The sequence below is a fragment of the Vulpes lagopus genome, chromosome 3, assembly GCF_018345385.1.
Source record: "Vulpes lagopus strain Blue_001 chromosome 3, ASM1834538v1, whole genome shotgun sequence".
In the NCBI taxonomy this organism is placed as follows: domain Eukaryota; kingdom Metazoa; phylum Chordata; class Mammalia; order Carnivora; family Canidae; genus Vulpes; species Vulpes lagopus.
The window spans coordinates 128,343,158-128,369,034 of NC_054826.1; the positions used below are offsets into that span (position 1 = coordinate 128,343,158).

The 25,877-nt window shown below is 59.9% G+C and overlaps 1 protein-coding gene across 1 annotated transcript; it reads left to right on the plus strand.

The window, feature by feature from the left end:
• Nucleotides 1–794: 794 nt before the first annotated feature.
• On the plus strand, nucleotides 795–25,848 carry CLCN7 (chloride voltage-gated channel 7). Its single transcript, XM_041749031.1, has 25 exons — nucleotides 795–1,012; nucleotides 7,481–7,552; nucleotides 11,281–11,352; nucleotides 11,462–11,527; nucleotides 11,943–12,075; nucleotides 12,363–12,472; nucleotides 13,053–13,133; nucleotides 14,048–14,110; nucleotides 14,200–14,283; nucleotides 14,841–14,934; nucleotides 15,154–15,218; nucleotides 15,627–15,743; nucleotides 16,404–16,458; nucleotides 17,095–17,155; nucleotides 17,641–17,779; nucleotides 18,892–18,985; nucleotides 20,422–20,591; nucleotides 21,964–22,015; nucleotides 22,272–22,399; nucleotides 22,586–22,671; nucleotides 22,908–23,037; nucleotides 23,598–23,657; nucleotides 23,727–23,903; nucleotides 24,072–24,152; nucleotides 24,411–25,848. The coding sequence occupies exons 1-25, from the start codon at nucleotides 860–862 to the stop codon at nucleotides 24,495–24,497; spliced, it is 2,430 nt and encodes an 809-aa protein (XP_041604965.1). The 5' UTR covers nucleotides 795–859; the 3' UTR covers nucleotides 24,498–25,848.
• Nucleotides 25,849–25,877: the final 29 nt, after the last annotated feature.

Consider the following 25,877-nt stretch of genomic DNA (forward strand, 5'->3'; position numbering starts at 1 on the left):
CACCTGCCGGGTGTCTCCTGAGAACAAGGACCTGTGCTGCCTGACCCCAAGACATGCTGGGCCTTGGGCCATCCTACCACCCGGCGCGGGCGTGCCCAAGCTCTGCAGGTTGTCCCAGGGACTCCAGGAGCCTTCCGGTGTCCTGTCCCTTCAGTCCGGTGCAGAGGGCAGCCCCCGCCCTTGGCCCTTGGAGGCCCAGCAGTTTAGCAGCTGTCCCTCGGGCTGGGTGCGTGACGGCCACGCAGCTTCTGCAGCGATGGGCCAGGAGCCCCGTGTCCTCGGCACAAGGGCCCGGGACGCCCCGGGGGTGCTGAGCCTGAGCCCGGCTCGGGGGGCGTCCGCTGGCCCCCCAAGATTTCTTTCCTTTCCTCTGATAGGGAACCTGCAGGGGGACGACGAGGCCGCGCACCGGGTCCGCGCGCAGCAGGCCCGCCCCGGCTGCAGCGCGCGGGGTGCTCATTCCTCCGCGGTGGCGGGGCGGCCAGAGGTCCGCGCGTCCCACCTCCCGCCGATCAGGCGGCCGGCACCCGCTCCAGGGGGGGCTCCCTGCCCGCCCTCCTCCCCGTTCCTCCTGTCCCGTCCGCCCGGACCCCGACTCCCCTCTCCGGTCCCGCCGTGAGCCGTTCTCGGAGACTGGGCACCCGCAGGTCACCCGAGCGAGCGGCTGCTGAGTCCCCTCCGCCCTAGGCAGCGCCGGGCGCCGGACTACAACTCCCAGGAGGCGCCGCGCGCGCATACCTGCGCGGCCGCCGTCTTGCGTCACGTGGACGGGCCTCGCGGGTCACGTGGCGGCGGCGAGGGTCACGAGAACAAACACGGGGCCGCCGCGCTCGCCGGGCTGGTCGGGCCGCAGCGGGCCATGGCCAACGTGTCCAAGAAGGTGTCGTGGTCCGGGCGCGACCTGGACGACGACGAGGCGGCGCCGCTGCTGCGGAGGACGGCGCGGCCCGGGGCGCCGGCCGGCGAGAGCGCGCCCCTGCTGAACGGGGCCGGGCCGGCGGCCGCCCGCCAGGTGAGGCCCGCCGCCCCGGGGAGCCCGCGGTCAGCCTCGCCGCCGCCGGGAGCGGCCTCGCGGTGCGGGCCTGGGCCGGGCCTGCCGTCCGCTCCGACCCGCGACGCCCGGCTCTGCCGGGATCGTGCCCGGGAGGCAGGGGATGGGCCCTGGGCCGTGCCTGGTGGGGTCCGAGCGGCGGGCCGCGCTCGCCGCCGCCCTGCCCTGGGCCTGGCCCTGCCGAGGTCTCTGCTGCTCCGCGGGCCGGCCCCGGGAGGTCGGGGGAGTCACAGGCGTTTGCTCCCACGTTCCCTCCGCGATTAGTTGAAATTGGAGCGTGCGGGAGGCCGGCGCGTGCGAGCAACAGGTCAGGGGGTCGCGGCGTGTCCCCCGCGGCGGGGCGGTCGGCGTGTCAGCGAGTGTATGTGGGTCGTGTTAATTTTGAGTTAATGAGCTGTTTTTATTCCTCGCCGGGTCTCGGTCTCCTTTTGCTCTTTTCGTTCCTGTCTTGTTTAAACGTTAGAACAGCCTTTAAAAATTAGGAAGGACGCCAGCTTGAGGCTATTTCTGGGGGGGCTTATCCTGAGCTTCCCCATCCTGTCGAAATGCATCAGAGACTGACAGCCCATGTCCGCCCTTTGAGGGAGATCTCATGCCGAAATGGTTTCCGCATCCACATGAGCAGGGATCCAATCTGGAGGGAGGCCTTGGGAGCGCTGTTACTTTCTCCTTGGAACATTGTTTTCCTTTTTTTAAAAAATATTTATTTATTTATTCATGACAGACATAGAGAAAGAGAGAGAGAGGGGCCGAGACACAGGAGGAGGGAGAAGCAGGCTCCATGCTGGGAGCCGGATGCAGGACTCGATTCTGGGACTCCAGGATCGGGCCCTGGGCTGAAGGCAGGCGCTAAACCACTGAGCCACCCAGGCTGCCCCTCTTAAACAATTTTTAAAAATGTATTATGCACCTACTGTGCCTGGCTGCGTGCAGTTTGCCTGGAACACAGGTGCAGAAGCAGCTTCATTCCTATTGGCTGCGGGCTCATGGAGAAGCATGCCTGGCGCTCTGTGAACACTGTTTGCAGGGCTCCCAGGGCTGCGGCTTGGAGAGTGCAAGACCCACAGGTGGGCCAAGAGATGGGAAAGGATGGAGAGTGTGTTTGGGGGACCTTCTGTGGGTTTGGAAAGTAGATTAGAGTGGGGTGAGAGGTGGGTCAGACCTATCGCAGACAGCTGCTGGCCTTGAATTTGCCTTTATCTCAAGGAGAGCCCTGCAGGAAGCTGCATCAGAACCTGCTGTGTGTAGACTTTCTGCGGCGGTGGGGGGGCAGAGACTGTAGGTGCTTGAGGTAGGAGTCCTGCTGCACACCCGAGGAGGCAGGCCTCGTGGCCTCTCATGCCTCAGGGTCCTCCCCAGCAGATCAGTGAAGGTGTGCGCTGTGCTGAGCTCAGGGCCTGTCCCAGCTGGTCCCACTCTCAGGGGGTTAGTATTGGAAACAGTGGCATGAAAATGACTGGATCGTCGTTCACAGAGTGACTCTGCTGGCAGCTCTCCTGTGGGGAAGGTGTGCCCTGGGCCGGCAGGCTGAGTTCAGTGTTGGGCTCCGGGGGACACCCTGGCTCTGCAGCAGAGGGCGGCCTGTAAGCTGCTCTCAGTCCAGGCCCATTTGAACTAAAATGGCAACCCAAGCAAACGCCCACCCTACGGGAACGTTCTAGTGGATCAGACGTGGGAGCTTGTCGTGGCCATCTCCTGGGCCTTTGGAATTTGTTGTATGATGTCCAGAGTTGGATCGTGGTGGTGTGGCCACCTTGGCACAGGCACAGCCTTCCAAGCTCCTGAAGTAGTTGCTGTGGGCAGCGTGTGCCATGTGGCTGCCCTGCCAGGCTGCTAAGTGCCCAGCGGGGAGTAGGCACAGCCCTGGGCAGGATATGCTGGTCACCACTGAGCTCAGCCTCCATCTGCCCAGGAGCAGGCCGTTCCCTTTGTCAGGCCCCTGGGCCTGTTGTGCTCAAGTGTGGGGTGATGCCGAGTTATCAGCGAGTCACCCCATTCTGCCGCTGGGACAAGGAGAGGGTGAGGTCAACCAGCAAATCATGGTCATATGTATGGGCAGTGGGAAGCAGGGCATTTTAAGATCTCAAGGGAACTCTGAAGCAGAAGCAGATGCTCCAGGGGTCGGGGGTGGGGTGTGGGGTGTGTACAGTATTTGTAAATGCAGGACATATCCAGGGACCTTGGCTTTGAGAAGCTCCACCTCGGGGTCAGGGGTAGGATTCTCAGGTTAGTGTTTAGAATCAGTTCTAGGGATCTTGCTTTTCTGGGAACTGGGTTTCCTCTGTGTCCTGCCCTGATGACCTGGAGCCACAGACCACAGCCTGAGAGTGCTAGGGACAGGGGAGCGCGTGTTCAAGAGCCCCTTGAATTCTGCTCTACACAAGTGAGCTCCCCATCTTTCTCCTAGGTGGCTCTTCGCACTGGGCTCAGCCCACCTGGAAGTTCCTCTGCCTAAGTGTCCTTGACCTATCCTCCTCTCTCTGTCCACCCAGCCACAGCCCTACTTTGTAGGGTTCAGGCTGGCTGTCCCAGTGCCCTCCCGAGGGCTCCCCAGATCTGTGTCTTACCTGCCCCTAGTCCCACCGGTGTAGGGTCAGTGGGGATGGGACAGATCACCACTGCAGCAAGGGCATCGTGGACTCTAGAGCTGATGGACTAGACTGGGCCCAGGCCTAGACAGAGGGTGTTGGGAGCCCCCACCCCGCACAGCTCACTTCCCCCCCTCATTGGGGGTCAGCCCCTACAGGCATTGTCGTCCACTTGATCCAGTGTGCCTGGCCCCCCCAAGCTTCCTCACGTTTGCACTTACCTTGTGTACGGGCAGCTGCGTGCCTGGCCTGGAAGCCCCTGGCTGCTGGAGCCCTCTATCCTCCGTGCTGAGCCCTGAGCCTGGCGGCTGCTAGAACACACAGCAACAGAATGGGGCAGCATGCAGCCTTTAAATTGTTTTTAAACTTGGTTTTGCTTTGAGTGAAAATACAACAAAATTTACCGTCTTGTCTAGTTTTAAGCATACAGTTCAGAGGGGTTAAAGGCATTTGCATTGTTGTGTAACCCCACCACCGGCCAAGGAACTGGTTCGTCTTGCACAACTGAAATTGTCTCCGTGAAACGCTCAGCCCTAGACCCTGGTGCCCACCCTTGTACTTCCTGTCTCTCTAAACTTGACTGTTCTAGAAACCTCATACTGTGGTGTGAGTGGAATCAAACAGTGTTTATCTTTTTGTGACTGGCTGCTCTCTCTTAGCATAACGTCCCTGAGATTCGTCTGTGTTGTAGCATGTTGCAGAAGTTCCTTTTTTAGGCCAGACGAGCTTCTGCTGCACGGGTAGACCGTAGTAGGTTTATCTGTTCATCTGTCAGGGGATACTTGGGTCGCTTCTACCCCCTGACTAAGGTGAATCATGCAGCTGTAAGCATGGTGTACAACGGTCTCTTTGGGTTCCTGCTTCCAGCTCTTTTCAGGACACACCAGGGGTGGACTGCTGGCTCACATGCCCTCCTGTGTTTAATTTTCCAAGGAAGTGCCACACTGCTTTCCACTGCTGTGCACCCCCACCCCGCTCCAGCTTCCCAGCCTCCCCTGCACACCTGCTGCTCTGTGGTTTGGTGGGGGCCATTTGGACAGGTGTGAGATGCCGCTTCACTGTGGTTCTGACCTGCATCTCTAATCCTGATGATGCTGAGCATGTTTTCCTGTGCCTGTTGGCCACGTGTGTGTCACCATTGGAGACATGTCTTCAGGTTCTCTGCCAACTTTTTTAATCGGTTGTTGATTTGTAGGAGTTCTTTACATGTTGTGGATGTTAACTCTTTCAGATATGCGATTTGTAATATGTTCTCCCATCGTGCAAGCTGCCTTTTCCCTCTCTTGTCTCCTGTGATGCATAGAAGTTTTTCAGTTTGATGCGGTGGTTCCATTGTCGTGTATGTAAGGTATTTTGTATTTATTCATGAGAGACCCAGAGAGAAAGAGCAGAGACACAGGCAGAGGGAGAAGCAGGCTCAAGGCAGGGAGCCTGATGCAGGACTTGATCGCAGGACCCCGGGGTCATGCCCTGAGCCCGAAGGCAGATGCTCAACCACTGAGCCACCCAGGTGTCCCGCGTGTATGTTTTTTACATGTTTACAGAGAAGTATGGATTTATGGGACCTTGACAAGGCTGTACAAAGAAGGCCCGTGCACCTTCCCTGGGTTCCTCCGTGGCTTCCTCCCACAGGACGATAGTGCCAGGCTAGCACCAGGACGTCGACGTCAGCACGTGTGTGGCTCTCCACCCTTACATCATGTGTCTGCATCCACCTAAGTGCTACCGCAGCCAGCATGCCGAGCAGGCGCATTAGCACAAAGCACTCTCATCCTTCCTCTTGTGGTCACCCCTCCCTCACCCCGATCTGTTCGCATTCCCCCAGGCCTGGTGTTTTGAGTGTCAGGGCAGCTGTGCAGTGTGTAATCTATGGGATTGGCTGCTTTGACTCAGCAGCATGCCGCAGAGATTGCATCTAGGCTCTCGTGCATGTCCATAGTTTGAGGAGCTGGTACGTAATCTTTCTCTGCTCGAGAGGAGAGATGCTCGTGTCAAGTAAATCATTGAACTCTAAGTGGCTTGTTTGACCGCGAAAGAGATTTCCTGGAAGATGTGCTTAAAGCTAGAAAAGAGAAGTGGGGAGCTTGAGAGGCCAGGGGAGGGAGGGGCTGCCACCTGGCAGCGTGACCTCGCATTTCCAGCCAGGAGTGCTCTGTTGGGGCGCAGCTGGCATCCTCTAGTCGGGCACTGAGCACCTGCGTCACCTGAGCGAGTGAGCCCGTGCCCACAGGACCATTCTCGTCACACCTCCCCCGAGGCGACATCTGCCTGCAGCCTGGCCCTCGGAGACCGTGCAGACGCCAGAGGAGATGCACGTGGGCCCTGACTTGGGGCCCCTTCCTGCAGGGAGATGCCTGCCCGGGTAACCGAGCTTCCCTGCTTCCCTCCTGATGGCTGGTGGGTGGGAGGGAAGCAGGCAGTCTGCCAGGGCAGAGGGCACACCTCCTCCTCCCGTGCCTCGCACGTGTGGACAGTCGGCACCACCCTGGCCTTTCTCTGCGCCTGTACGTCTGCACATGTGTCTGGTGTTGCTCTGGCCAGGCTTGTGGCCGGGTGGTGGCCGGAACTCCTCCTGATCACGTGTCCTGTCTGTGGAGCCGAGGCGGCAGTGGGCTTGAGAACTGGGGTCCCTCGCCAGGCCAGCCCGGTGGCCAGGGGGGCCAGCGCTTCCACCCCAGGCTCGGAGCTCAGAGACCCACCCTGTCTTCCTCAATGGATCAAGTAGCTTCGGGGCATCGTCTGTGTTTTTAGAAAGAAACAGACAGGGACGCCCGGGTGGCTCAGCAGTTGAGCGTCTGCCTTTGGCTCGGGGCGTGATCCTGGAGACCCGGGATCGAGTCCCATATCGGGCTCCTGCATGGAGCCTGCTTCTCCCTCTGCTTGTGTCTCTGCTTCTCTGTGTCTCTCATGAATAAATAAATCTTAAAAAATAAAAGAAACATTTTTCTCCATAACCCCCATTTTACTGGTGCTCAGTGCACACACATGGAGAAAAGTGCCCGGCTGTGCATGTGGCGCGGGAGGACCGTCCTGTGAGCACGCTGCACGCTCCTCTGTCCTCGTCCTCGGAAGCTTCCACCTGTTGTGGGCGAGTGTGGGGCCAGGAGCCGGGCTGTGCGCTGTTTCCTACAGGCGCCCATCTCGGGGGGGTGGGGTGGGGGGTGGGGACTAGGGGTGGTGACTAATAACAAGGTAGAAGTTGTAACGATACAGTGTAACAGGTTGTGGGAATGCAACTCCCTCCCCTGCTCCCGGGAGACTGAGGCCCCACCTTCCCATGTGACGTGTGCAGAGGATGTGCAGTGGGGCAGTGGCCCCTGGTGACGCAGCACTAGGCAGCTGCTGAGCTGCTGACCAGTCGGGAGAAGGGTCACCTGCAGCCTCCTGCGTTCGAAGCCGCAGAGAAGGGGGAGGATCATAGACGCTGCTCGTCCAGCTGCCCCCGTCCAGCCAGCTTGGGGGTGACCGATCCTGGAACGCGTTTCTCTGAAATGCAGAGGTGGCTGGGGTCTGTTCTGTTCCCGTGCGGTGCGCAGAAAGCAGTCACGGGCCTGCTCGTCTGTCCCTGGTGGCTGATGGGAGTGTGGCCACCCTCCGTGGCCCGAGCCCTCAATCTCACGATAGGACGTGGGTGGCGTGGGGTGTGGGATTTGGCAGACGCTGGTGTGGGCGTCCTACAGAACTTGGTCCCCAGGGCTGGCGGCCGTCCGGGGGCTCAGGCCGAGGACAGCGGGGCCTCCGGGCTCGTTCGGGGGCCGCGCGCCCTGGGGTCTGGCGCTGGCCTGCGGGAGGGCAGCGCGGCCCGCGGCTGAGCACCCTGCGATGTCTCTTATGCTTCTAGTCACCACGGTCAGCATTGTTCCGGATCGGACAGATGAGCAACGTGGAGCTGGACGATGAGCTGCTCGACCCGGTGAGTGTAGACTCGTCCCCAGCCTCTCCGCTCTCAGTGCTCACCCGCCCCCAGGGGGGCAGAGGCCAGCTGTGGCGTAGGTGCCGCCTGGCAGAGCACAGGGAGTAAATGCTGAACAAGAGGGTGGCGGACGGGGCACAGGTGGCTCAGTCGGTTGAGCATCTGCCTTCGGCTCGAGTCATGATGCCAGGGTCCTGGAATAGAGCCGCCCCCCCCCCCCCCCCCCGCCCATCAGGCTCCCTGCTCAGCGAGAGGTCTGCTTCTCCCCCCCTCTGCATCTGCCCCTCTCCCCTCTGCCTCTCCCCCTGCTTGTGTGCACATGCTCATTTTTCTCTCAAATAAAATCTAAAAAAAAAAAAAGGTGGTGGATTGCAAGCAGGGCCATGCAGAGTTCTGGGACAGGTGTGGACAGTTTTGTGCCAAGCAGGAGGGCCGGTGTGGACAGTTCCTACAGAGCAGGAGGGCAGGTGTGGGCATTTCCTACAGAGCAGGAGGACTGGCATGGGCAGTTCCTACAGAGCAGGAGGACAGGTGTGAGCAGTTCCTACAGAGCAGGAGGGCAGGTGTGAGCAGTTCCTACAGAGCAGGAGGGCAGGTGCGGGCAGTTCTGTGCACAGCCCCGGGGCAAAATTGGAACAGACCTCGGGGCCCCAGAATGTGAGCAACCAGGAAGTCAGCTCTTCGAGTTGGTGTCCCCTTAGGCTGAGCCACATGAGCAGAGGAGGGGGTGTGCATCTAGGAAGGAACAGTGAGCGTGTCCCGTGGAAGCGAGGCCAGGGCAGCAGGGCCCCTCTGGGGTGAGGGGCCTTTGTTGTCCTGTCCTCCTGCCCCATGCCAGGCTGTCTGGCAGCTGCTGGGGAATGTTTCCCGAGCCTTCCCTGCTCCCCGACCTTGCCTGTGAGCTCCTCCTCTGGGTTGTGTGGTTCTCACCTGCATTTTTCTGATGGCTGATGATGGCCAGTCGATCTTTCCCTTGCTGGTGGCCACCCTGATTTCTTCTTTGCAGAAATGTCTGTTGAGATCTTGTGCCACTTTAATTGGGTTGTTTTTATCATTGGTTTGTGAGGATTCTTTGTATATTAGACACATATTGCATATCAGGTGTGTATTTTACAAAAATGTTTCTCCCTTCTCTGGGTGGTTATTTATTTGACGGTTTCCTTGGAAGCACAAAAGCTTTAATTTCCTTTTTTCTTTGTTTTTCAGAGACATGGAGGTGGGGTCAGGGCAGAGGGAGAAGGGAGAGGGAATTGTAAGCAGGCTCCACACCTAATGCAGAGCCTGATGCAGGGCTTGATCCCATGACCCTGAGATCACGACCTGAGCTGAGATCAAGAGTCAGCACTCAACCGACTGAGCCCCACCCGGGGAGCCCCACAAAAGCTTTTAATTTTGATGGAGTCCAGTTGGTTCTTCTTTATGGTGTTGGTGTCACACCTAGGAACCCACTGCCTAGTCTAAGGTCATAGAGATTTTCTCCTCTATTTTCTTCTGAGCATTCTGTAATTTTAGATCTTTGATCCATTTTTCACTAATTTTGTGTGTGGTGAAGATAAGCATACCACTCCATTCTTTCGCGTGTGGGTGTCAGTTTCACAGCACCATTCTCAGAAAAATCACCTTTTCCCCTAATGAGTTGGAAAGTCACTTGGTCGTAAACGTGAAGGTTTCTCTCAGGCTCTGTGTGTCTTCACCCATCCCTGCGTCTGTTGTTGTGCCAGGGCCACGCTGACTAGAGCTTTTATGGTGAGTTTCGAAACTAGAAAGCGAGAGTACTCCAGCTTTGTTCCCCTTTTCAAGGTCGTTTTGGCTGCTGGAGACATGTTGCCTTTCTGTGTGGGTTTTAGGACCAGCACGACAGTTTCTCCAGGGACGCCGCTGGGGTGGCCCGGGGCTCGCTGCTGCTCCCTGCCTGGGTACCTGAGTCTCTTTATTCAGATCTCCCGTTTCTCTCCACAGCGTTTTGTGGTTTTCAGCACATACATTTTACACCTCTTCAGTTACGCGTTTTTTACGCTTTACTTGTCATTGATGCTATTGTAAGGACAGTTTTCTCAGTTTCCTTTCTGGCTGTTCCCTACGGCACATAGAGAAGCCTTTCATGTTTTTAAACCAATTTTCTATCTTTAAATCCTATCGAATTTATTAGTTCTAGTATTTTTTTTAGCGTATTTTGGGGGATTTTGTGTATATGAGATCACGTCGTCTGCAAATAGTGTTTCATTTCTTCCTTTCCACTCTGGATGCCTTTGATCTCTTCTTGCCGGCCTGCCCTGGTAGGACCTCCAGGATGGTGTGCAGTGGGAGTGGCCACAGCAGGCATCCTTGCCTTGTTCCTGATCTTAGGGGAGGAGCTTCAGTCTCTCACCATCAAGTGGGACACCTGGCGTGGGGCTTTCATAGGTGCCTTGATCAGGGTCAGGAGATTCGTTTCTTTTTTTCTTTTTTTTTAAGATTTTTTCATTCATGAGAGACACAGAGAGAGGCAGAGACACAGGCAGAGGGAGAAGCAGGCTCCCTGCAGGGAGCCCAACACGGTACTCGATCCCAGGACCCCGGGGTCACGACCCGAACCAAAGGCAGACGCTCAACCACTGAGCCACCAGGTGCCCCAAGGAGGTTTTTTTCTGTTCCTAATTTGTGACATATCTTTGTCATGAATGGATGCTGAATTTTTATTAGATCCTTTTTCTGAATCCATTGAGATGATCATGAGGATTTTGTCTTTTATTCTGCTGAAATGGTATTGAGCTGCTTTTACTCACAACACGGGCTCCAACGCATGGGGTGTCCTCAGCCAGCGATCCTCCTTCTCCGCGGGCACCGAGCATCCTACGATTCCACTCAGTCCTGACACTGTGTGCCCGGCTCGAGGGCAGGCCCCTGGGCTGAGGGCCCCGTCCCATGAGCCCGCCCCCACCTCAGAGGCCACCCACAGGTCCAGGCTGTCAGCCGTGCTGCTGGCCGCCCCAGCTGTAAGTCGGGGTTCTCACGACCCCCTTCTTGGGCCTGTAGTTTGCTGACGGCTCTCAGATGTCAGGAACACCTCACTTAGGTTTCCTGGTTCATCATCAAGGGTACAACTTGGGAACAGCAGCTGAAAGACACCCATGGGGGGTTAGGGGGTGGGGAAGGGGCGCCGAGCTTCCAGGCCCTGCCCCTCCCGGCACCTCCACATGTTCCCACCCGAGGCTCCCGAACCCCTGCACCTTGGGCTTCTGTGGAGGCCCCATGGTTGACCAGGCCCCTGGTGCTGGGCAGGGGTCTCTAGCCCCTCCCCCTCTGCAGAGGTTGGAGGTCAGGGGGTGGGAGCTGAGAGTTCTACCCTCTAATCTAGATTTTTTGGGCAAGCAGCCCCCACGCCTCAGGAGCGGAAGATACCCTCCAGGGAGGCCGTGTGCCAGCATGTGGGACGCAGACCAGAAGTCTATTTCCCACAGTTCCACAAACACGTCACTTGGTTTTTGGATGCATCCCTGGGATAAACCTGACCTGGCTATGGTGCCGAGGGCACCGATCTGCTGGTTCCTTGTCCAAGCTTTGTGTCTGCGTTCCCAAGGGCTGTGTGCCCGCACTTCCCTACCTGTGGCACCTTGTCCAGCTCTGGGGTCCAGAGACTACGGACTTCATGGGACAGATGGACATGTGGCCTTTCCCCTTCTCGTTTGTGCTCCATTCTTGCATGTTCTGGGTTGTCAGGTGCGTGGCTCTGCCTCTTCCTTCTGCAGGAGATGGACCCCCCTCATCCCTTCCCCAAGGAGATCCCGCACAACGAGAAGCTCCTGTCCCTCAAATACGAGGTGGGCCTCCTCCCTCCGTGCCCCCACCCCAAGCAGCCCCTGGGCACCTTGTCCCCCCTCCCCACCTTTGCCCAACGTGAACCTGGAGCCGGGGTCCTGTGTCCTGCAGAGCTTGGACTACGACAATAGTGAGAATCAGCTGTTCCTGGAGGAGGAGAGGCGCATCAACCACACGGTGAGTCGGGGCTGGGCCGTCCACGCTGCTGCTCGAGGCGTCCTAGAGGCGTCCTAGTGGAGCTGCTCCTGGCCTACACGCGGCCCTCTCACTCCTCTCTTTGATTCTGGAGCCACCATCTGTTCTTGTGGGTTTTATCCTGGAGCAAGAGACACCTATGCAGGACGTGGCGCGGGAGTGGGCCTGTCGAGTCAATGTGATAGAGAAGTCCGCTCAGTGCTCGGCGTCAGCACCTGACTGTGGGCGAGTTGGGAAGGCCCACCGCCCGTGAGATGTTGGCCAGAGGCTGCTTCCCTGGGATGCTGTTCATGGTGGTGGCCCACGGAACGCCAGGAGCTGTTTGCACCAACTCAAGTGGCCTGTGAGTGGAGGCCTCCCCTCCACCCTCACTTGTGACGGTTGCCCTCCCCTACAGGCCTTCCGGACGGTGGAGATGAAGCGCTGGGTCATCTGTGCCATGATCGGGATCCTCACGGGTCTCGTGGCCTGCTTCATCGACATCGTGGTGGAGAACGTGGCCGGCCTGAAGTACAAGATCGTCAAGGACAGTATCCTTTGCCCATGGTCCCCATGCAGAAGGGAGCACAGGCTCCACCACAGAGCCTTCAGGTCCCACAAGTGGCCGTGCAGCTCTCACTGGCCAGCGGTGAGGCCTCCAAACCAGGCACGTTTGCCATCCAGGTGGGGGAGGCGTGGCTGCCTGCGTTTTTGCATCTCTGTCACAGCTGGGCTGTGACGTGTCTGGGGTGCGCGCGTGCCCGGGGGGACGCTCTGGGCTCAGGAGTGGGGCAGGTAGGCTGGGGTGAGGCTGCCAGTCATCCTTGATGAGCACCAGATATCGACAAGTTCACGGAGAGGGGTGGGCTCTCCTTCTCCCTTTTGCTGTGGGCCACGCTGAACTCTGCGTTCGTGCTCGTGGGCTCTGCGATCGTCGCCTTTGTGGAGGTATGGCTGCCAGGGGGTCACAGCAGGGGTTCCTTTGGGTGGGAACCCTGAAGATCCTGCCGGTGAGGTTTGCATGGGGGCCGCGGGCGCCGGCGTTAGATGTTCAGTCCAAGTGGAATGCACCCGGGCCCTGAGGTGCCACTCCTGCCCCATGCAGCGAGGACTGCGGGGCATGCCCAGCGTGTGCAGGGCCTCAGCAGTAGGGCTGGTCCACCTGGAAGAGCCCGCTTCTTTCCAAGACTTCTCCCAGTAGCCTCCCTTCCTGTGGCCTGCCTTTGTTTTGCTTCTCCCTTGTCATGGGTGTAGTATCCAGAAGCATCTATCTGGGGTGCACTGTGGTCCCCCCGGGGGGGGGGGAGGCACTGAATCTCCTTCCCACTCCATTCCTGGCCCCTCTCATGTCCTGCCCTCCCTCCACTACCCATCATCACTGGCTCTGGAATGAGGAGTGGTAGGAGCTATCCATGGGCAGCTGTCCCTCCCCTGCCTTGGGCACCGCAGGGCCGTGTCCTGGGCCGGTGGTGGCTGTAGCACCTCCCTTACTCGACCTAGCTCAATGCTGGTCTTTCTCTCCTTCCAGCCGGTCGCCGCTGGCAGCGGGATCCCACAGATCAAGTGCTTCCTCAACGGGGTGAAGATCCCCCATGTGGTTCGGCTCAAGGTGAGGCCGGGGGTTGCTGGGCTGGGAGCTGTGGGTTTGCCTCCAGGCCCCTCTGCAACTGGCCCAGGTCCACTCTGTGCTGCCCACAAACATGTGTTTTGAATTCACATAAAATTCCTTTGGAAGGTGGTGAAATTTTCTTGTACGCGTTATAAATCACACACAAATGCTTAAATGGGGCATCTGCTGTGATCACGGCCACATGGAACACATGGGGTTAATATTTCAGGCTGAGAAAAGCCCTGTTGCGGTGGTAGGTACACTAGCCATGAGTTTTTTCCTGTTTTTAGGGTTTTCCTTGATGTTCCTTATACTTTACATTCTCGATAATGCTCTGCATCTGAGATTGGGCTGTCAGGAGCGTGGCTTCTCCGTGGCAGTGTCCAGGTGTCGGGTCAGCTTGCCTCAGCCGGAGGCTTCTCTGGGCCCGTCCAGGGAGGGGTGCTCCCAGGGGCCTGCAGCTGTGCGCCAGGGGTGCAGGGCGGGTGGCGGCACCCTGAGGGGGCAGAGCGGCCTCGGGGAGGGTCAGTGCCCTGCCACGGACAGCAGGGTCCACCCTGGAGCCACTAGCAACAGCATCTGCCCTGTGCGCCCGTGCGGGGTAGCCAGATGGTGGGCCGTGAGCAGGCGGGTGGGCGCAGGGTTGGGAGATACACCTGGGGTGTGTGCAGAGGAGCAGGGGCTGCTGCTCTTGGCTCTCTGGAACACACACCTACTTGGGGTAGAAAATTAGAAGGTTCATGAAGGCAAAAAAGAATTGGCCAGAAGCGCAGCCCCAAGGATGCCCCCTGCGGGTGCCCTGGACCTCCTGGACACCTTGCTTGTCACACGGGTTTGGAGCTGGGTGCATAACCAGATTCCCGGACCGCCTGTGGCCTTTATTCAGAGACAATGTACCTTCCTTTGTGTTCTAGACCCTCGTCATCAAAGTGTCTGGCGTGATCCTGTCCGTGGTGGGCGGATTGGCAGTGGGGAAGGTAATGGAGCACGTGTGGCTCTGCCCACACCCGATGGCTCTGTGACCTGAGGCCACGCTGGTCTGAGGACGGCTGTCCTGTGCTTATAGGAGGGGCCGATGATTCACTCGGGCTCCGTGATCGCCGCCGGCATTTCCCAGGGGAGGTCAACGTCACTGAAGCGGGATTTTAAGGTGAGGCGACCCCACCATCCTGGGGAGCTGTGCGGGGACCACACCTCTCCCATGGCCGCCCCAAAGGCCCACAGGGCCTAGGTCAGGAGCGGCTCACGTGCAGACTGAAGGTGCTTCAACTTCAAGATCAGTTTCAGAGGTTTTGTCATGTTCGCCCCAGAAGCCACCAGCACGTTCTGACCGGTGCTGCACTGGCTTCACCTGGGGACTCAGAGACGCTTGTGGTCTTTACATCATGAACGTGTTTTTAGTGCCTCATCCGTTTGGCTTTTGTCCCATCTTCCACGGGCTTTTGAGGTGTCTGGTGTGTCTCCTGCGTGGTCTGGAAGGTTAATCATCATCCCGTCAGTCTGCGAGGGCGCCTTCAGGGTGCGCTGCTGCGCCAGTTCTGTGGTCTTTGTGAATCCACATTGGTGGGCGGTGCAGAGATCCCTCCATGTCCCTGGTCCATGTTGCTCGGACCCTGTCTCTGCGGCCCTAGCTGACCCTGCCCTGTGTGAGGGGCGTGCCCCTGGGGAAGCGGGCTGAGGGCCTCTCCCTGTGTGCTTCTGTTGCAGATCTTCGAATACTTCCGCAGAGACACAGAGAAGCGGGACTTTGTTTCTGCAGGAGCTGCGGCCGGCGTTTCTGCGGCGTTTGGAGCCCCTGTGGGTGAGGAGGGCAGCGTGGGGGGGAAGCTGTGTTCCTCCTGTGTGGAGGAGCAGCCTTGCTGTTTGTAGATGTTGAGTGCGGGGTGTGGGCACAAGTCCCCAACAGGCCCCGTGGCTGCCTCGGCCAGGCTTGGCGCCTGGGGTCGTGGGGTGTGAGGCTGCAGTGGCATGGGGTCTCCTATGGCCTGGGTGAGCACGTCAGGGCTGCTTGCCGTTCCAGGTGGAGTCTTGTTCAGCTTGGAGGAGGGCGCTTCCTTCTGGAACCAGTTCTTGACATGGAGAATAGTAAGTGCCTGCAGAGGGCCGGTGCCCTGCACAGCTCAGGGGGTGCCTTCCCAGCCCACACCCCCCGTGGGGCTCTTAGGGCCAGCTCTACCTGGCATGGACCTGAGCTGCTAGCCCTCCTCCTGCCATGTGCACCTCCCCTGCCAGTCATGGGCCTCGTGGGCAGCCTGTTATCCTCATCGGGCCCTCCGCGCTCCCCCCGCCCCGCCCCGCCCCACATACCTCCCTCGGCTCCGTCACTGGCTCGGCCCCAACCCTCATCCAGACGAGGCTGCGACACACTGGCCCAGCCTCAAGGGCCCTGGCACCTCCTCAGTGTTGTGGGGACCCTTCCCAGCCCCCCCAGCCCCGGGGCTCCTGCCAGGCGGGCTTGGTTCTGATGCTGCTTGTTTTTCTCTCTGCCCATAGTTCTTTGCTTCCATGATTTCCACGTTCACTCTGAATTTTGTCCTGAGCATTTACCATGGAAACATATGGGATCTGTCCAGCCCAGGGCTCATCAATTTTGGAAGATTTGATACAGAGGTAATACACTGTGTTCCCTCGTTCTTTCTGGTTCTTTCTCGGCATGAGGCCAAGGCCGCGTACATAAGGTCCGTCCTGAGAATGTGTATTTCTGGGAAACAGTCAATCTTCTCTACAGGGTTGTGCTCTAGTTTGTATGTGCTAGAGGCCAGGAGGTGACTCAGGAGAGGCCACGTCTGACCTACCCACCCAGCTTGGGACGCCTGACACCTGCTGGGTCCTTTGGGGGCACCTGGCACCCTGGCATTCTGTGGACTGTTGGCCGGGGTGCTCATACAGTCGCTTCCACAGGGCACATGGATGCCTCGCATTGGGGCTCTACCCCCAGGAGGCACCACACACGTGGACACAGGAGCCCTCAGGTCACTTGGGGTCACAAAATGTGTTCCTGGGGCTCTCCCTCACTTGTGCCCCCCTGGCTCCCATCTGCCAAAGGCTCAGGCCGTCCCCACCTTTAGGGGACACGGCCAGGAGCAGGCAAAAGCCTTGCAGGGAGCATGGTCTGCTCAGGAGACCCGGTCCCTCTCCCGTGGACTGCACACTTGGGTGCGTGGTGCCCGAGGCCTGTGCGCTCCAGCTGACTGCAGCTCTTGTCCGTACTTGAGTCTGAGTGGAGAGTGCTGGTGGGGTTCTCACGGGATGCTCCTTCTCTTTGTGCAGACGATGGTGTACACGATCCACGAGATTCCCATCTTCATCGCCATGGGCGTGGTGGGTAAGGGCTGTCCCGTGAAGGGACACTTCCCGTCCCCCTCCAGGTGGTAGTAGGTGACCTCTGACAGGGTCAGCGTGTGGTGGGGTCAGGGCCTGCCAGACCCCAGGCCTGGCCCAGCTTTGAAGCGGCTGTGGCCCCCACACCTACATCCTGCCCTGTGCATGCACCCCCGGGGGGAGCCCACGGCTGGGAGGCCGGAGCTTTACCTCTCTGCTGGAGAAGCCCCTCGGCGGGGAGCTCTTCCAAGAAATAGAATGAGTGGGGCGCCTGGGTGGCTCAGCGGGTGACGCATCTGCCTTCAGCTCAGGTCACCGTCCTGGGTCCTGGGCCCTGGGATCGAGTCCCACGTCAGGCTCCTTGCTCAGCGGGGAGCCTGCTTCTCCCTCTCCTCTGCCTGCTGCTTCCCTTGTTTGTGTTTGCTCTCTGCCAAATAAATAAATACTATCTTAAAAGAAATTAGCATGAGCTCCGGACAGTGCTTTCTACTCTGAAAAACCTTTTTTGCTGGAAGGCAGGCAAGGTGTTGGAGCAGTCAGCCTGTCCGCGAGCCGGGGTGTGCTGACTTTGAGCCGCACACAGCGTTGCCCTCCTCCCCTTCCCCCCCGTGTCCCTCACGCTGCCCCTTCCTGCTCGTAGGTGGGATCCTTGGCGCCGTGTTCAATGCCTTGAACTACTGGCTGACAATGTTTCGAATCAGGTGAGAAGCCTTCCTTTAGTGGACCTGGGGCCTCTGAAAGTGGGTGTGTTCTGGGCTCTGGGCCCGTGGGGCTGCGTGGAAGACTGGGTGCCAACATGCGTCCTTCGTGGTGGTTCGTGTGGGCAGGGACAGACCAGCCCTGGCCAGGGCCATGCGAAGCCGGGCTTGGCTGGAGGCCGGGAAGGTCTTGACCCAGGGGACAGTCAGGCCTGCGGAGGCCCTCTCTGCAGAGCACTTAAGGGAGCTTTCAGGTTTCTCTCGGGCAGGTCATAGGCTTCGGGAAGCACTTCTTCCTCTTGTTCTCTCACCCGGACGTAAAACGCTGTCGGGGAGCGCCCAGGAGATGACCTGGTGATTGCATGTGCTGTATCACCACCAGTCGTGTCCTGCAATGGGCTATCCTGAGGCGCACGCTCCAGTTGCCATGGCAGCTACTCAGCCATCCAGCCATCCTGAGGCCCGGTCCATCCTGCTCTTTGTTCCAGATACATCCATCGGCCCTGCCTCCAGGTGATTGAGGCCATGCTGGTGGCTGCGGTCACGGCCACAGTCGCCTTCGTGCTAATATACTCATCTCGGGACTGCCAGCCCCTGCAGGGGAGCTCCGTGTCCTATCCCCTCCAGGTAGGAGGCCCAGGCGCCGTGAGCGGGTCCCCCAGGCAGGATGTGGCAGGAAGATGGCTGACACAGCTGAACTCTGGGCCCAGGCGGGCTTCATGGGCCTGCCGGGCACCAGGAGAGGGGACGTTATGCTGGGCAGGGTCTCCCCGGTCCTCCTCCCAGAGCGGCAGCCTGCCTAGGGCCACATGGGGACTTGAGGAGTTGGGCTCGTGAGTGTGGGCCCGAGAGGCACAGAAACCCGCATACATGTGCTCGCTGCCCCACGGTCACGGCCCACCGTCCATCAGCCCCAGTGTCTGCCGGTTGGCAAAAGGTTCAGCAGAACAGGATTTGTCTGTAAATGGGTTTATTTGGCCGTGAAACGAGTCACAGCCTTGACATACTGCTACGTAGGCGAGCCTTTAAACACGCCATGGGGGACGGTCCCAATGGCCCAGCGGTTTAGCGCCGCCTTCAGCCCAGGGTGTGATCCTGGAGGCCCGGGATCGAGTCCCACGTTGGGCTCCCTGCACAGAGCCTGCTTCTCCCTCTGCCTGTGTCTCTGCCTCTCTCTCTGTTTCTAATAAATAAATAAAAATTTTAAAAAATATAAATAAACACGCCATGGACAGGAGCCAGACACAAAGTCGCTGTTTTGTGTGATGCTATGTGTGAAACATCCAGAACTAACAAATGGGAGGCAGAGCAGACCGTGCTGGCCGGGGCAGGGGGAGGCACCAGTCAGTGAGCACCCACAGGGGTGGACATAGGTGTCACGGAGTGGGTCTCAGTCTCCCATCGGCTGACTCTGGCCACCCCACTGGGGCTCGGGCCGCCAGAACCATGGTCTGCTCAGCCTGGGAGGGCTGGGCCCGCCAGCACCAGTGCTTGGGTGCCAACTGTTGAGCCCCAGAGTTCTGTGCCCCCAGCAGCAGAGTCACCATCTGGCCAGTGTCCTGTGGACTGGCCCCTGCAGACTGGACCTGCCTCTGGGGCCCTTGCAGTCCCTGGCCTGGCTCTGCCTCCTGCCTCCCCGAGGCCACAACCTGACTCACCTGTCGTAGGATTGTACCCTGGCGCTGCGCAGGCTCTGACCAGTCTGCCCCACCGGCCCATTTTCTCTTCCAACCTTGCAGCTCTTCTGTGCAGATGGCGAGTACAACTCTATGGCTGCAGCCTTCTTCAACACCCCAGAGAAGAGCGTGGTCAGCCTTTTCCATGACCCCCCAGGTATGTGTCTGAGCCCCGTGCCGTCAGCCACTCGTCTCCACGTAGGCCTCGATCCCTGCAGGCTACTCTGTGACCCACTGTCCCTGGGCCTGGGGATCCCCTCCTGGGCAGCTAGCTGTGCTGAGGGTGGAAATCACCACCCTTGCAGTGGCGGGCCTGGTGGCACACGGGGCTTGCGGGCCCAGAGGTGGACTGGTGGTGAGCACCTGGGAGGGGGTGGGCGGCTTCTGGGGCTGTCTCCCTCGGTGACGACGTTCCGGTCTCCCGCGGAGGTTTCCTTCTGGTCGCTGCCAGCACAGGGCCTCCTCCAGCCTGGTGACAGCACTGCCATGCGGCCTCTCCTAACCACACGTTTGTTTGTTTGTTTGTTTGTTTTTAATATTTTTTAAGTAATCTCTAGCCCCACCATGGGGGCTCAGTTCAAAAGTTGGAAAGCTTGTCCAACTGAGCCAGCCAGGCGGCCCCAGCCACATCCCATTTTTAGTTAAAAAAAAAAACAAAAAAAAAAAACTGTAGGCTGCTGGTTTTCCGCACACACCTTCCATGGCTCTGATCTGGGCACCGCGTGGGCAGCAGCCTTACCCCCGTCCACAGCACACAGGCCCACGAGAGCGCCTACTGTATGCACCTGTGGAAGCCGGTGCGTGGGCAGCAGCCTTACCCCCGTCCACAGCACACAGGCCCACGAGAGCGCCTACTGTATGCACCTGTGGAAGCCGGTGTGTGGCTGTTGTGCGACACACTTCACATTTTCCATTTGGGGGTCTTTTAGGCCAGCTCTCATCTCACAACAAGGTCGCTGAGAACTCTCTAGTCTTTTTTTTTTTTTTTTTTTTATGATAGTCACACAGAGAGAGAGAGGCAGAGACATAGGCAGAGGGAGAAGCAGGCTCCATGCACCGGGAGCCTGAAGTGGGATTCGATCCCGGGTCTCCAGGATTGCGCCCTGGGCCAAAGGCAGGCGCTAAACCGCTACGCCACCTAGGGATCCCAGAACTCTCTAGTCTTTATGCTCCTTTACACTTGCAACAGGAGTCCACGCAACTCCGCAGGAAGGCTTAGTAACCATGGGGCGAGGCTGAGCCATTGGTACAGGGCACAGGAGCGGGGGCCTCCTGGACGTGTTGGTCTCGGGCTCCGATTGGTATCTTCCGGCATCTGCAGTGGCTTAGTGGCTGGCGGCCTCTCTCCCTGACACCCAGGGGTCTGCACACCCTTCCCTCGGCCTCAGGTCAGCGTCCTGCTGGCGGCACCAGGCCCCACCTGCCAGGCGGCCGTCCTCTGAGGACTGTGCCTCTGAGATCTGCGCTGTGGCCCCGGAAAACGGGGCTGCTTCTGGGGGCCAGGGTGCGACCAGGAGTGACGGGGCAGCGGGGAGGGCGGCCCCCTCACGGTGAGTGCACGTGGCAGGCCCTGGCCAGCCCCCTCTCCTGTAGGCTCCTACAACCCCATGACGCTTGGCCTCTTCACCCTGGTCTACTTCTTCCTGGCCTGCTGGACCTACGGGCTGACCGTGTCCGCCGGTGTCTTCATCCCGTCCCTGCTCATCGGGGCCGCCTGGGGCCGGCTCTTCGGCATTTCCCTGTCCTACCTCACAGGGGCCGCGGTGAGTGTGGGCTTCCCCGGCACCAGGACCCGGGAGCCAGGGTTCCCAGTGTGGGGAACAGGTGCATCTGAGCACCTGGGCGTGGCTGCTGCTGCTCGATGCAAGCATGGGATCAGCATGGCCGTCCGTGGATGGAGCAGAGAGCCGTGCATCGGGACTGATGCTCAGAGTTCCCAAGGTGCACAACTGAGGCACGTGTGCGCAGCCTCCAGGCGCTAGGCTTTCATTTTTTTGTATTTTCCTTTCTCATTTGAGTCACTGAAACAAGATTTCTAAAACTGTGAGGGCCCGGGGAGGGTCTCCTATCCGCCCTGCTCCCTTTCCCAGGTTCTGGTCATCCCTTCTGCGTGTTTCCTTCCGGGCGTGGCTTTGGGTTTTTCTTTCTTTTTTTAATTTTTTGATTTTTTAAAAGATTTTATTTATTTATTCGTGAGACACACACAGAGAAAGAGAGAGGAAGAGGCAGAGACACACGCAGAGGGAGGAGCAGGCTCCATGCAGGGAGCCTGACGTGGGACTCGATCCGGGGTCTCCAGGATCACACTCTGGGCCAAAGTCAGGCATTAAGCCGCTGAGCCACTCAGGGATCCCCGGGTTTTTCTTTTTTGGATGAGAGCCAATTCACATACCATCAGCCTTCTCTCCCCCCAGAAGCGTGTGGTGTGGCAGTTCTTTAGCGCACTCCCGGGGTCGTGCCATTGTCCCCCGTGTCACCACGTGCCTAGTGTCCTGCACAGCGTTCTCCTCTCCCCGAGGACTCTGCCTGCTGGTGGCCACTGCCACCTCCCCCCCAGCCCCCGCAGCCCCTTAACCACCTTCCGTCTCTAGATTTGCCCATCCAAGGCCTTTCCTTTTTTAAAAAAAAAATTTTTTTTCTTTTTAAAAAATTTTATTTATTCACGAGAGACACACAGAGAGGCAGAGACACAGGCAGAGGGAGAAGCAGGCTCCATGCAGGGAGCCCGATGTGGGACTTGATTCCAGGGCCTTTCCTGAGTGGCGTCCACACTGCGTGGCCCATGTGTGGCTTCTCTGGCCGAGCACCGTGTTGTGTGTGCTGGCTTCTCTCTCTGCACCCACCTGTCCCTCTTCCTCCTCCACACGTGGAACGCTTCCTCCTGCCGTAGCTGCCAAGCTGTCCAGTGTGTGGATGAACACTGGAGCCTTTGGAGCCTTCCTGGGCAGGGCACCCCTAGGCTGTTTCCAGACTTCTGTCATTCTAGGTGCTACCACAGGTCATGCTGACTGCCTGTGTGTGTGAATTGTAGGATTGGCTTCCAGGGCTGGAATTGCTGGGCCCAGGGGCCCCTGGTGGTACCCCACATCTCGGTGGGCTGCTGGCCCTCTGACACCTCCTCTGTCGTCCCCACAGATCTGGGCAGACCCTGGCAAATATGCCCTGATGGGAGCAGCTGCCCAGCTAGGTGAGTCCTGATTACCACTTGGGTGGCGTCACAAGGTCAGGAGGGGACGCATTCCCCTCAGGGAAGTGGAGGCCGTGAGTTCACTCCATTGTGGCGTGCAGGGTCACTGTGCCCACTCGGTGCAGCCTTCAGGGCTAGACCCCCTGGGTGAACGGGTGGGGGTACAGGAGCGCGCAGAGGACTCGGGCAGTGGGGGTGAGGGGGCACGCAGAGTGGCCTGCAGAGGCTAGACCCTACGCCCAACCTCCCTGGGCAGGTGGGATCGTGAGGATGACCCTCAGCCTGACGGTCATCATGATGGAGGCCACCAGCAACGTGACCTATGGCTTCCCCATCATGCTGGTCCTGATGACTGCCAAGATCGTGGGGGACATCTTCATCGAGGTGTGGCTTGTGGGGAGAGGCCTGCCTGCCCTACCCTTTGCTCCGTGCAGCTCCCCCCGTGCCCCTGGCTGGAAGCCTGAGCCTAAGGGCTGGGAGACGGCCACAGAGGCAGAGGGAGGGGGGTCCTACGGAGATGCGGCCCCAGCGGCCTCTGTGTCTCAGTGTCACCCGCCTGCCCCTACACAGGGCCTGTACGACATGCACATCCAGCTGCAGAGTGTGCCCTTCCTGCACTGGGAGGCCCCCGTCACCTCTCACTCGCTCACTGCCAGGTATGGCTGGCAGAGAGCAGGGGTGGTGGGACAGCGGACACCCCGGGAGGTTTGGGAGGGTGTGCTTGTGTCTGAACGTCCACACGCTGGCCACCCGGCGCCTGGTCCCTGGATTTCCTGCATCTGGCGACTTCTTGCCTGTTGAGCTTCAACTTCGGTATAAAGAGAGTGTTTGGGAAGCTCCCCTGGACCACACGGTCAGTCACAGCAAAGGCGCAGCAGATGCTCTTCCTCAGGGAGGTGATGAGCACGCCGGTCACCTGCCTGCGGAGGAGGGAGAAAGTGGGCGTCATCGTGGACATACTCAGCGACACCACGTCCAATCACAATGGGTTCCCGGTGGTGGAATTAGCTGGTGACACGCAGGTACCCAGGCCCCTGGACACAGAGGGCCGACCTGCACATGCGCGTGGCTTGGGGTCAGCTCAGGGAGGCTGAGGTGCTGGCCACGTGTATCGGGCGGGGTATGTGGGGAAGTCTATGGGAACAGGGGAACCCCATGTGTGCACGTGCAGCTCACCTCCACTAGCTGCAAAGGAACCGAGTCGTGTGGCCTGGGAGGGAGCCGACCGCTGGTCAGGGGTGCCATGTGCTCGTGTGCAGGCCCCTGCCTCACACGCACCGTCACCCAGGGATTCGTGGTGGTGACTTGTGTCGGGAGCGTCCAGGTTGGATGTGCCCGTGTCTCACCCGGGCCTCCGGCCACCTCGGGCCTCTCCCTGGTCCCATCCTGCTGCCTCCCCCCAGACCCTGGGGAGTGATGAGCTTGTGACGGTGGACCGCCTGTGGCAGGGCTGGTGCCCAGAGATGGGGACCATGTGTCGAGAGGGAGCCCGGCAGGGTGTCCCCACAGCAGATGCCAGGCAGCAGGGGTCTCGGGTCAGACCCGGGGCTCCACCCGCAGCCAAGGGTCCGTCTTCCCACAGCCGGCCCGGCTCCAGGGCTTGATCCTGCGCTCCCAGCTGATCGTCCTCCTGAAGCACAAGGTAGCTGCCAGGCGCCTCAGGATGGCGGGGGACGTGGGCGGTGCAGGGCTGATGCACGGCCACCCGCAGGTGTTTGTGGAGCGCTCCAGCATGGGCCTGGTGCGGCGGCGGCTGAGGCTGAAGGACTTCCGGGACGCCTACCCACGCTTCCCACCCATCCAGTCCATCCACGTGTCGCAGGACGAGCGGGAGTGCACCATGGACCTGTCTGAGTTCATGAACCCCTCCCCATACACGGTGCCCCAGGTGCCTGCCCACAGCCGGAGGGCAGCTTGGACACATCACGATGGGGGGCGTGCGGGGAGGGGCTCACTAGTGGACCCGGCTTGGTCGTCCTGCCTCTGCTCTGTTCTTTGGGGCTGGGGGGGCAGCCAGCCCAGCTGGCGGCTCCCATGAGGCCCGTCCCCTCTGCAGGACGCGTCCTTGCCACGGGTGTTCAAGCTGTTCCGGGCCCTGGGCCTCAGGCATCTGGTGGTGGTGGACAACTGCAACCAGGCGAGTGGCTGGGGAGGGTGTGCCCTCCGCACTTTGTTTCCTGCCCACGAGAGCCCTTCACCTCCTGACCTGCCTGCCCTGGTCACCGGTAGGGCCTTGTCCTCAGCCCCTGGGGGACCTCCAGGTGTGGGACCCGGAGTGGCCACGTGCCCAGCTCCGGGGCTCCTCCAGACTGTGCTGCCCCCAGGACGTGGGACAGGACTTTCCATGGTGGGAGGAGCTGCCGCCAGCCCCACTGACCTGGCTTTGCTCCCACAGGTGGTTGGACTGGTGACCAGGAAGGATCTAGCCAGGTACCGGCTCGGGAAGGGGGGCCTAGAGGAGCTCTCCCTGGCCCAGACATGAGGCCCCGGCCCCTCCCTGGGGCCCCCACCTCACTCCCCGGGCAGCAGGATCCAGCGTCTGCCCCCCTCAGCGCCCGGGACCTGTGTGTGTCTGTGTGTGAGTGAGGCCACGTGTGAGCCGGCCCCCAGGGCGGGGCCCCTTGCTGCCTCTTTGCCGTCTGCCCCCCTGTGGGCTGGCCCAGGAGGACCCCACGGCCTGTGCTGCAGCAGCCAGGGCCTCTGTGACACACAGCTGCTGCAGAGGCCTGGAGGTGACACACGGCGTGGCCCTCCGGATTCTTGGCCAGAGAGAGACTTGAGGACCATATGTGACCCGAACATCCCCATCACCCTGAGCTCTCGGGAGCCGCAGTGCAGACCTAGCAGCTGTGGGCGGCGTGCATGACACTGAGAGACTGGCTCTCCTGAGCACATGGGGGCTCCCCCTGGCCTCTGAGGACCCCTGGCCCAGGCCACCTTCCGTGGCAACTCTGGTCCTGGTCCCAGGGCAGGCGGGCTCTGGGATGGGCTGGTGAGCCTGAGCAGTGATATTGTGCCCCTCCCTGGCCAGGTGGGGCTGGATCTGGTGTCCTGTGTCCCCAGGGGACCTTTTCTGGAGGTGATTCCTGGCCAACTCAGGCAAGGCTACTCGGGTGCTATTATGGCAGCCCGGGGGTCGGGGGCAGTTCACCTTGATTTGGGCCTCTTTCAAGGGAGGGGGGCCACAAGCCTTCCCTTCCTGGCAGGAGCCCTCTGGGGGATGCAGGGAAATGAGCATGGCGGGGCTCTGGAAGAAAGAAATAAAGGAATCGTACCCTGATAGCCAGCGCCGGCTCCCTGGTTCCTGCCCAGCACGGGCCATGGTCCAGCAGTCAGGGGTTTGCAGGGCCACCGAGCGGGGGGCATCTGGGACAGGGCTGCCTTGACCCCACTGGACGGGGACAAAGGCAAGAGGCCCAGAGACCCACGCGAGGAAGCAGTTGTGGCCGATGCACGCCTGTGGGACATGCTGGTGCTGGTCCCTGGGCAGCTGTAGGGCTGGCAGGGACAGGGTCCTCCCCGGGGCCCTCTGTCTGGACACCGCTCTGGGCTGTGAGAAGTGTGATGTGGCCACGGGCCGGGCCCTGTCGTGGCGGCTCCAGGAGGGCCCCCGGACAAGGTCCTGGGGAAGCCCCATTGAGCCCCCCAACGGGCAGGCCTGGATGGCCAGACGCGGGGGCATGGGTCCACACTGGCCTGACGCACACCGGGAAGCACCAGGCTGGCTTCCAAGACCTGGTGCCGGAGAGCGGGACGTCACAGCTTGTGTCGATCAGGCGTTGAACCAGCCTCGTGTTCCCCAGTTGGGTCAAATAAAACACTATGGAAACTCGCGCCCGCCTCTGTTTGCTCTCTTACTGTG

What these genes read in the sequence shown, in the direction of transcription:
- CLCN7 (XM_041749031.1), top strand. Translation starts at nt 860, where the DNA reads ATGGCCAACGTGTCCAAGAAGGTGTCGTGGTCCGGGCGCGACCTGGAC. An exon ending in GTACAAGATCGTCAAGGACA is followed by an intron (nt 12,076 to 12,362) that starts GTATCCTTTGCC and finishes GATGAGCACCAG; the next exon opens with ATATCGACAAGTTCACGGAG. An exon ending in CCTTTTCCATGACCCCCCAG is followed by an intron (nt 18,986 to 20,421) that starts GTATGTGTCTGA and finishes CCTCTCCTGTAG; the next exon opens with GCTCCTACAACCCCATGACG.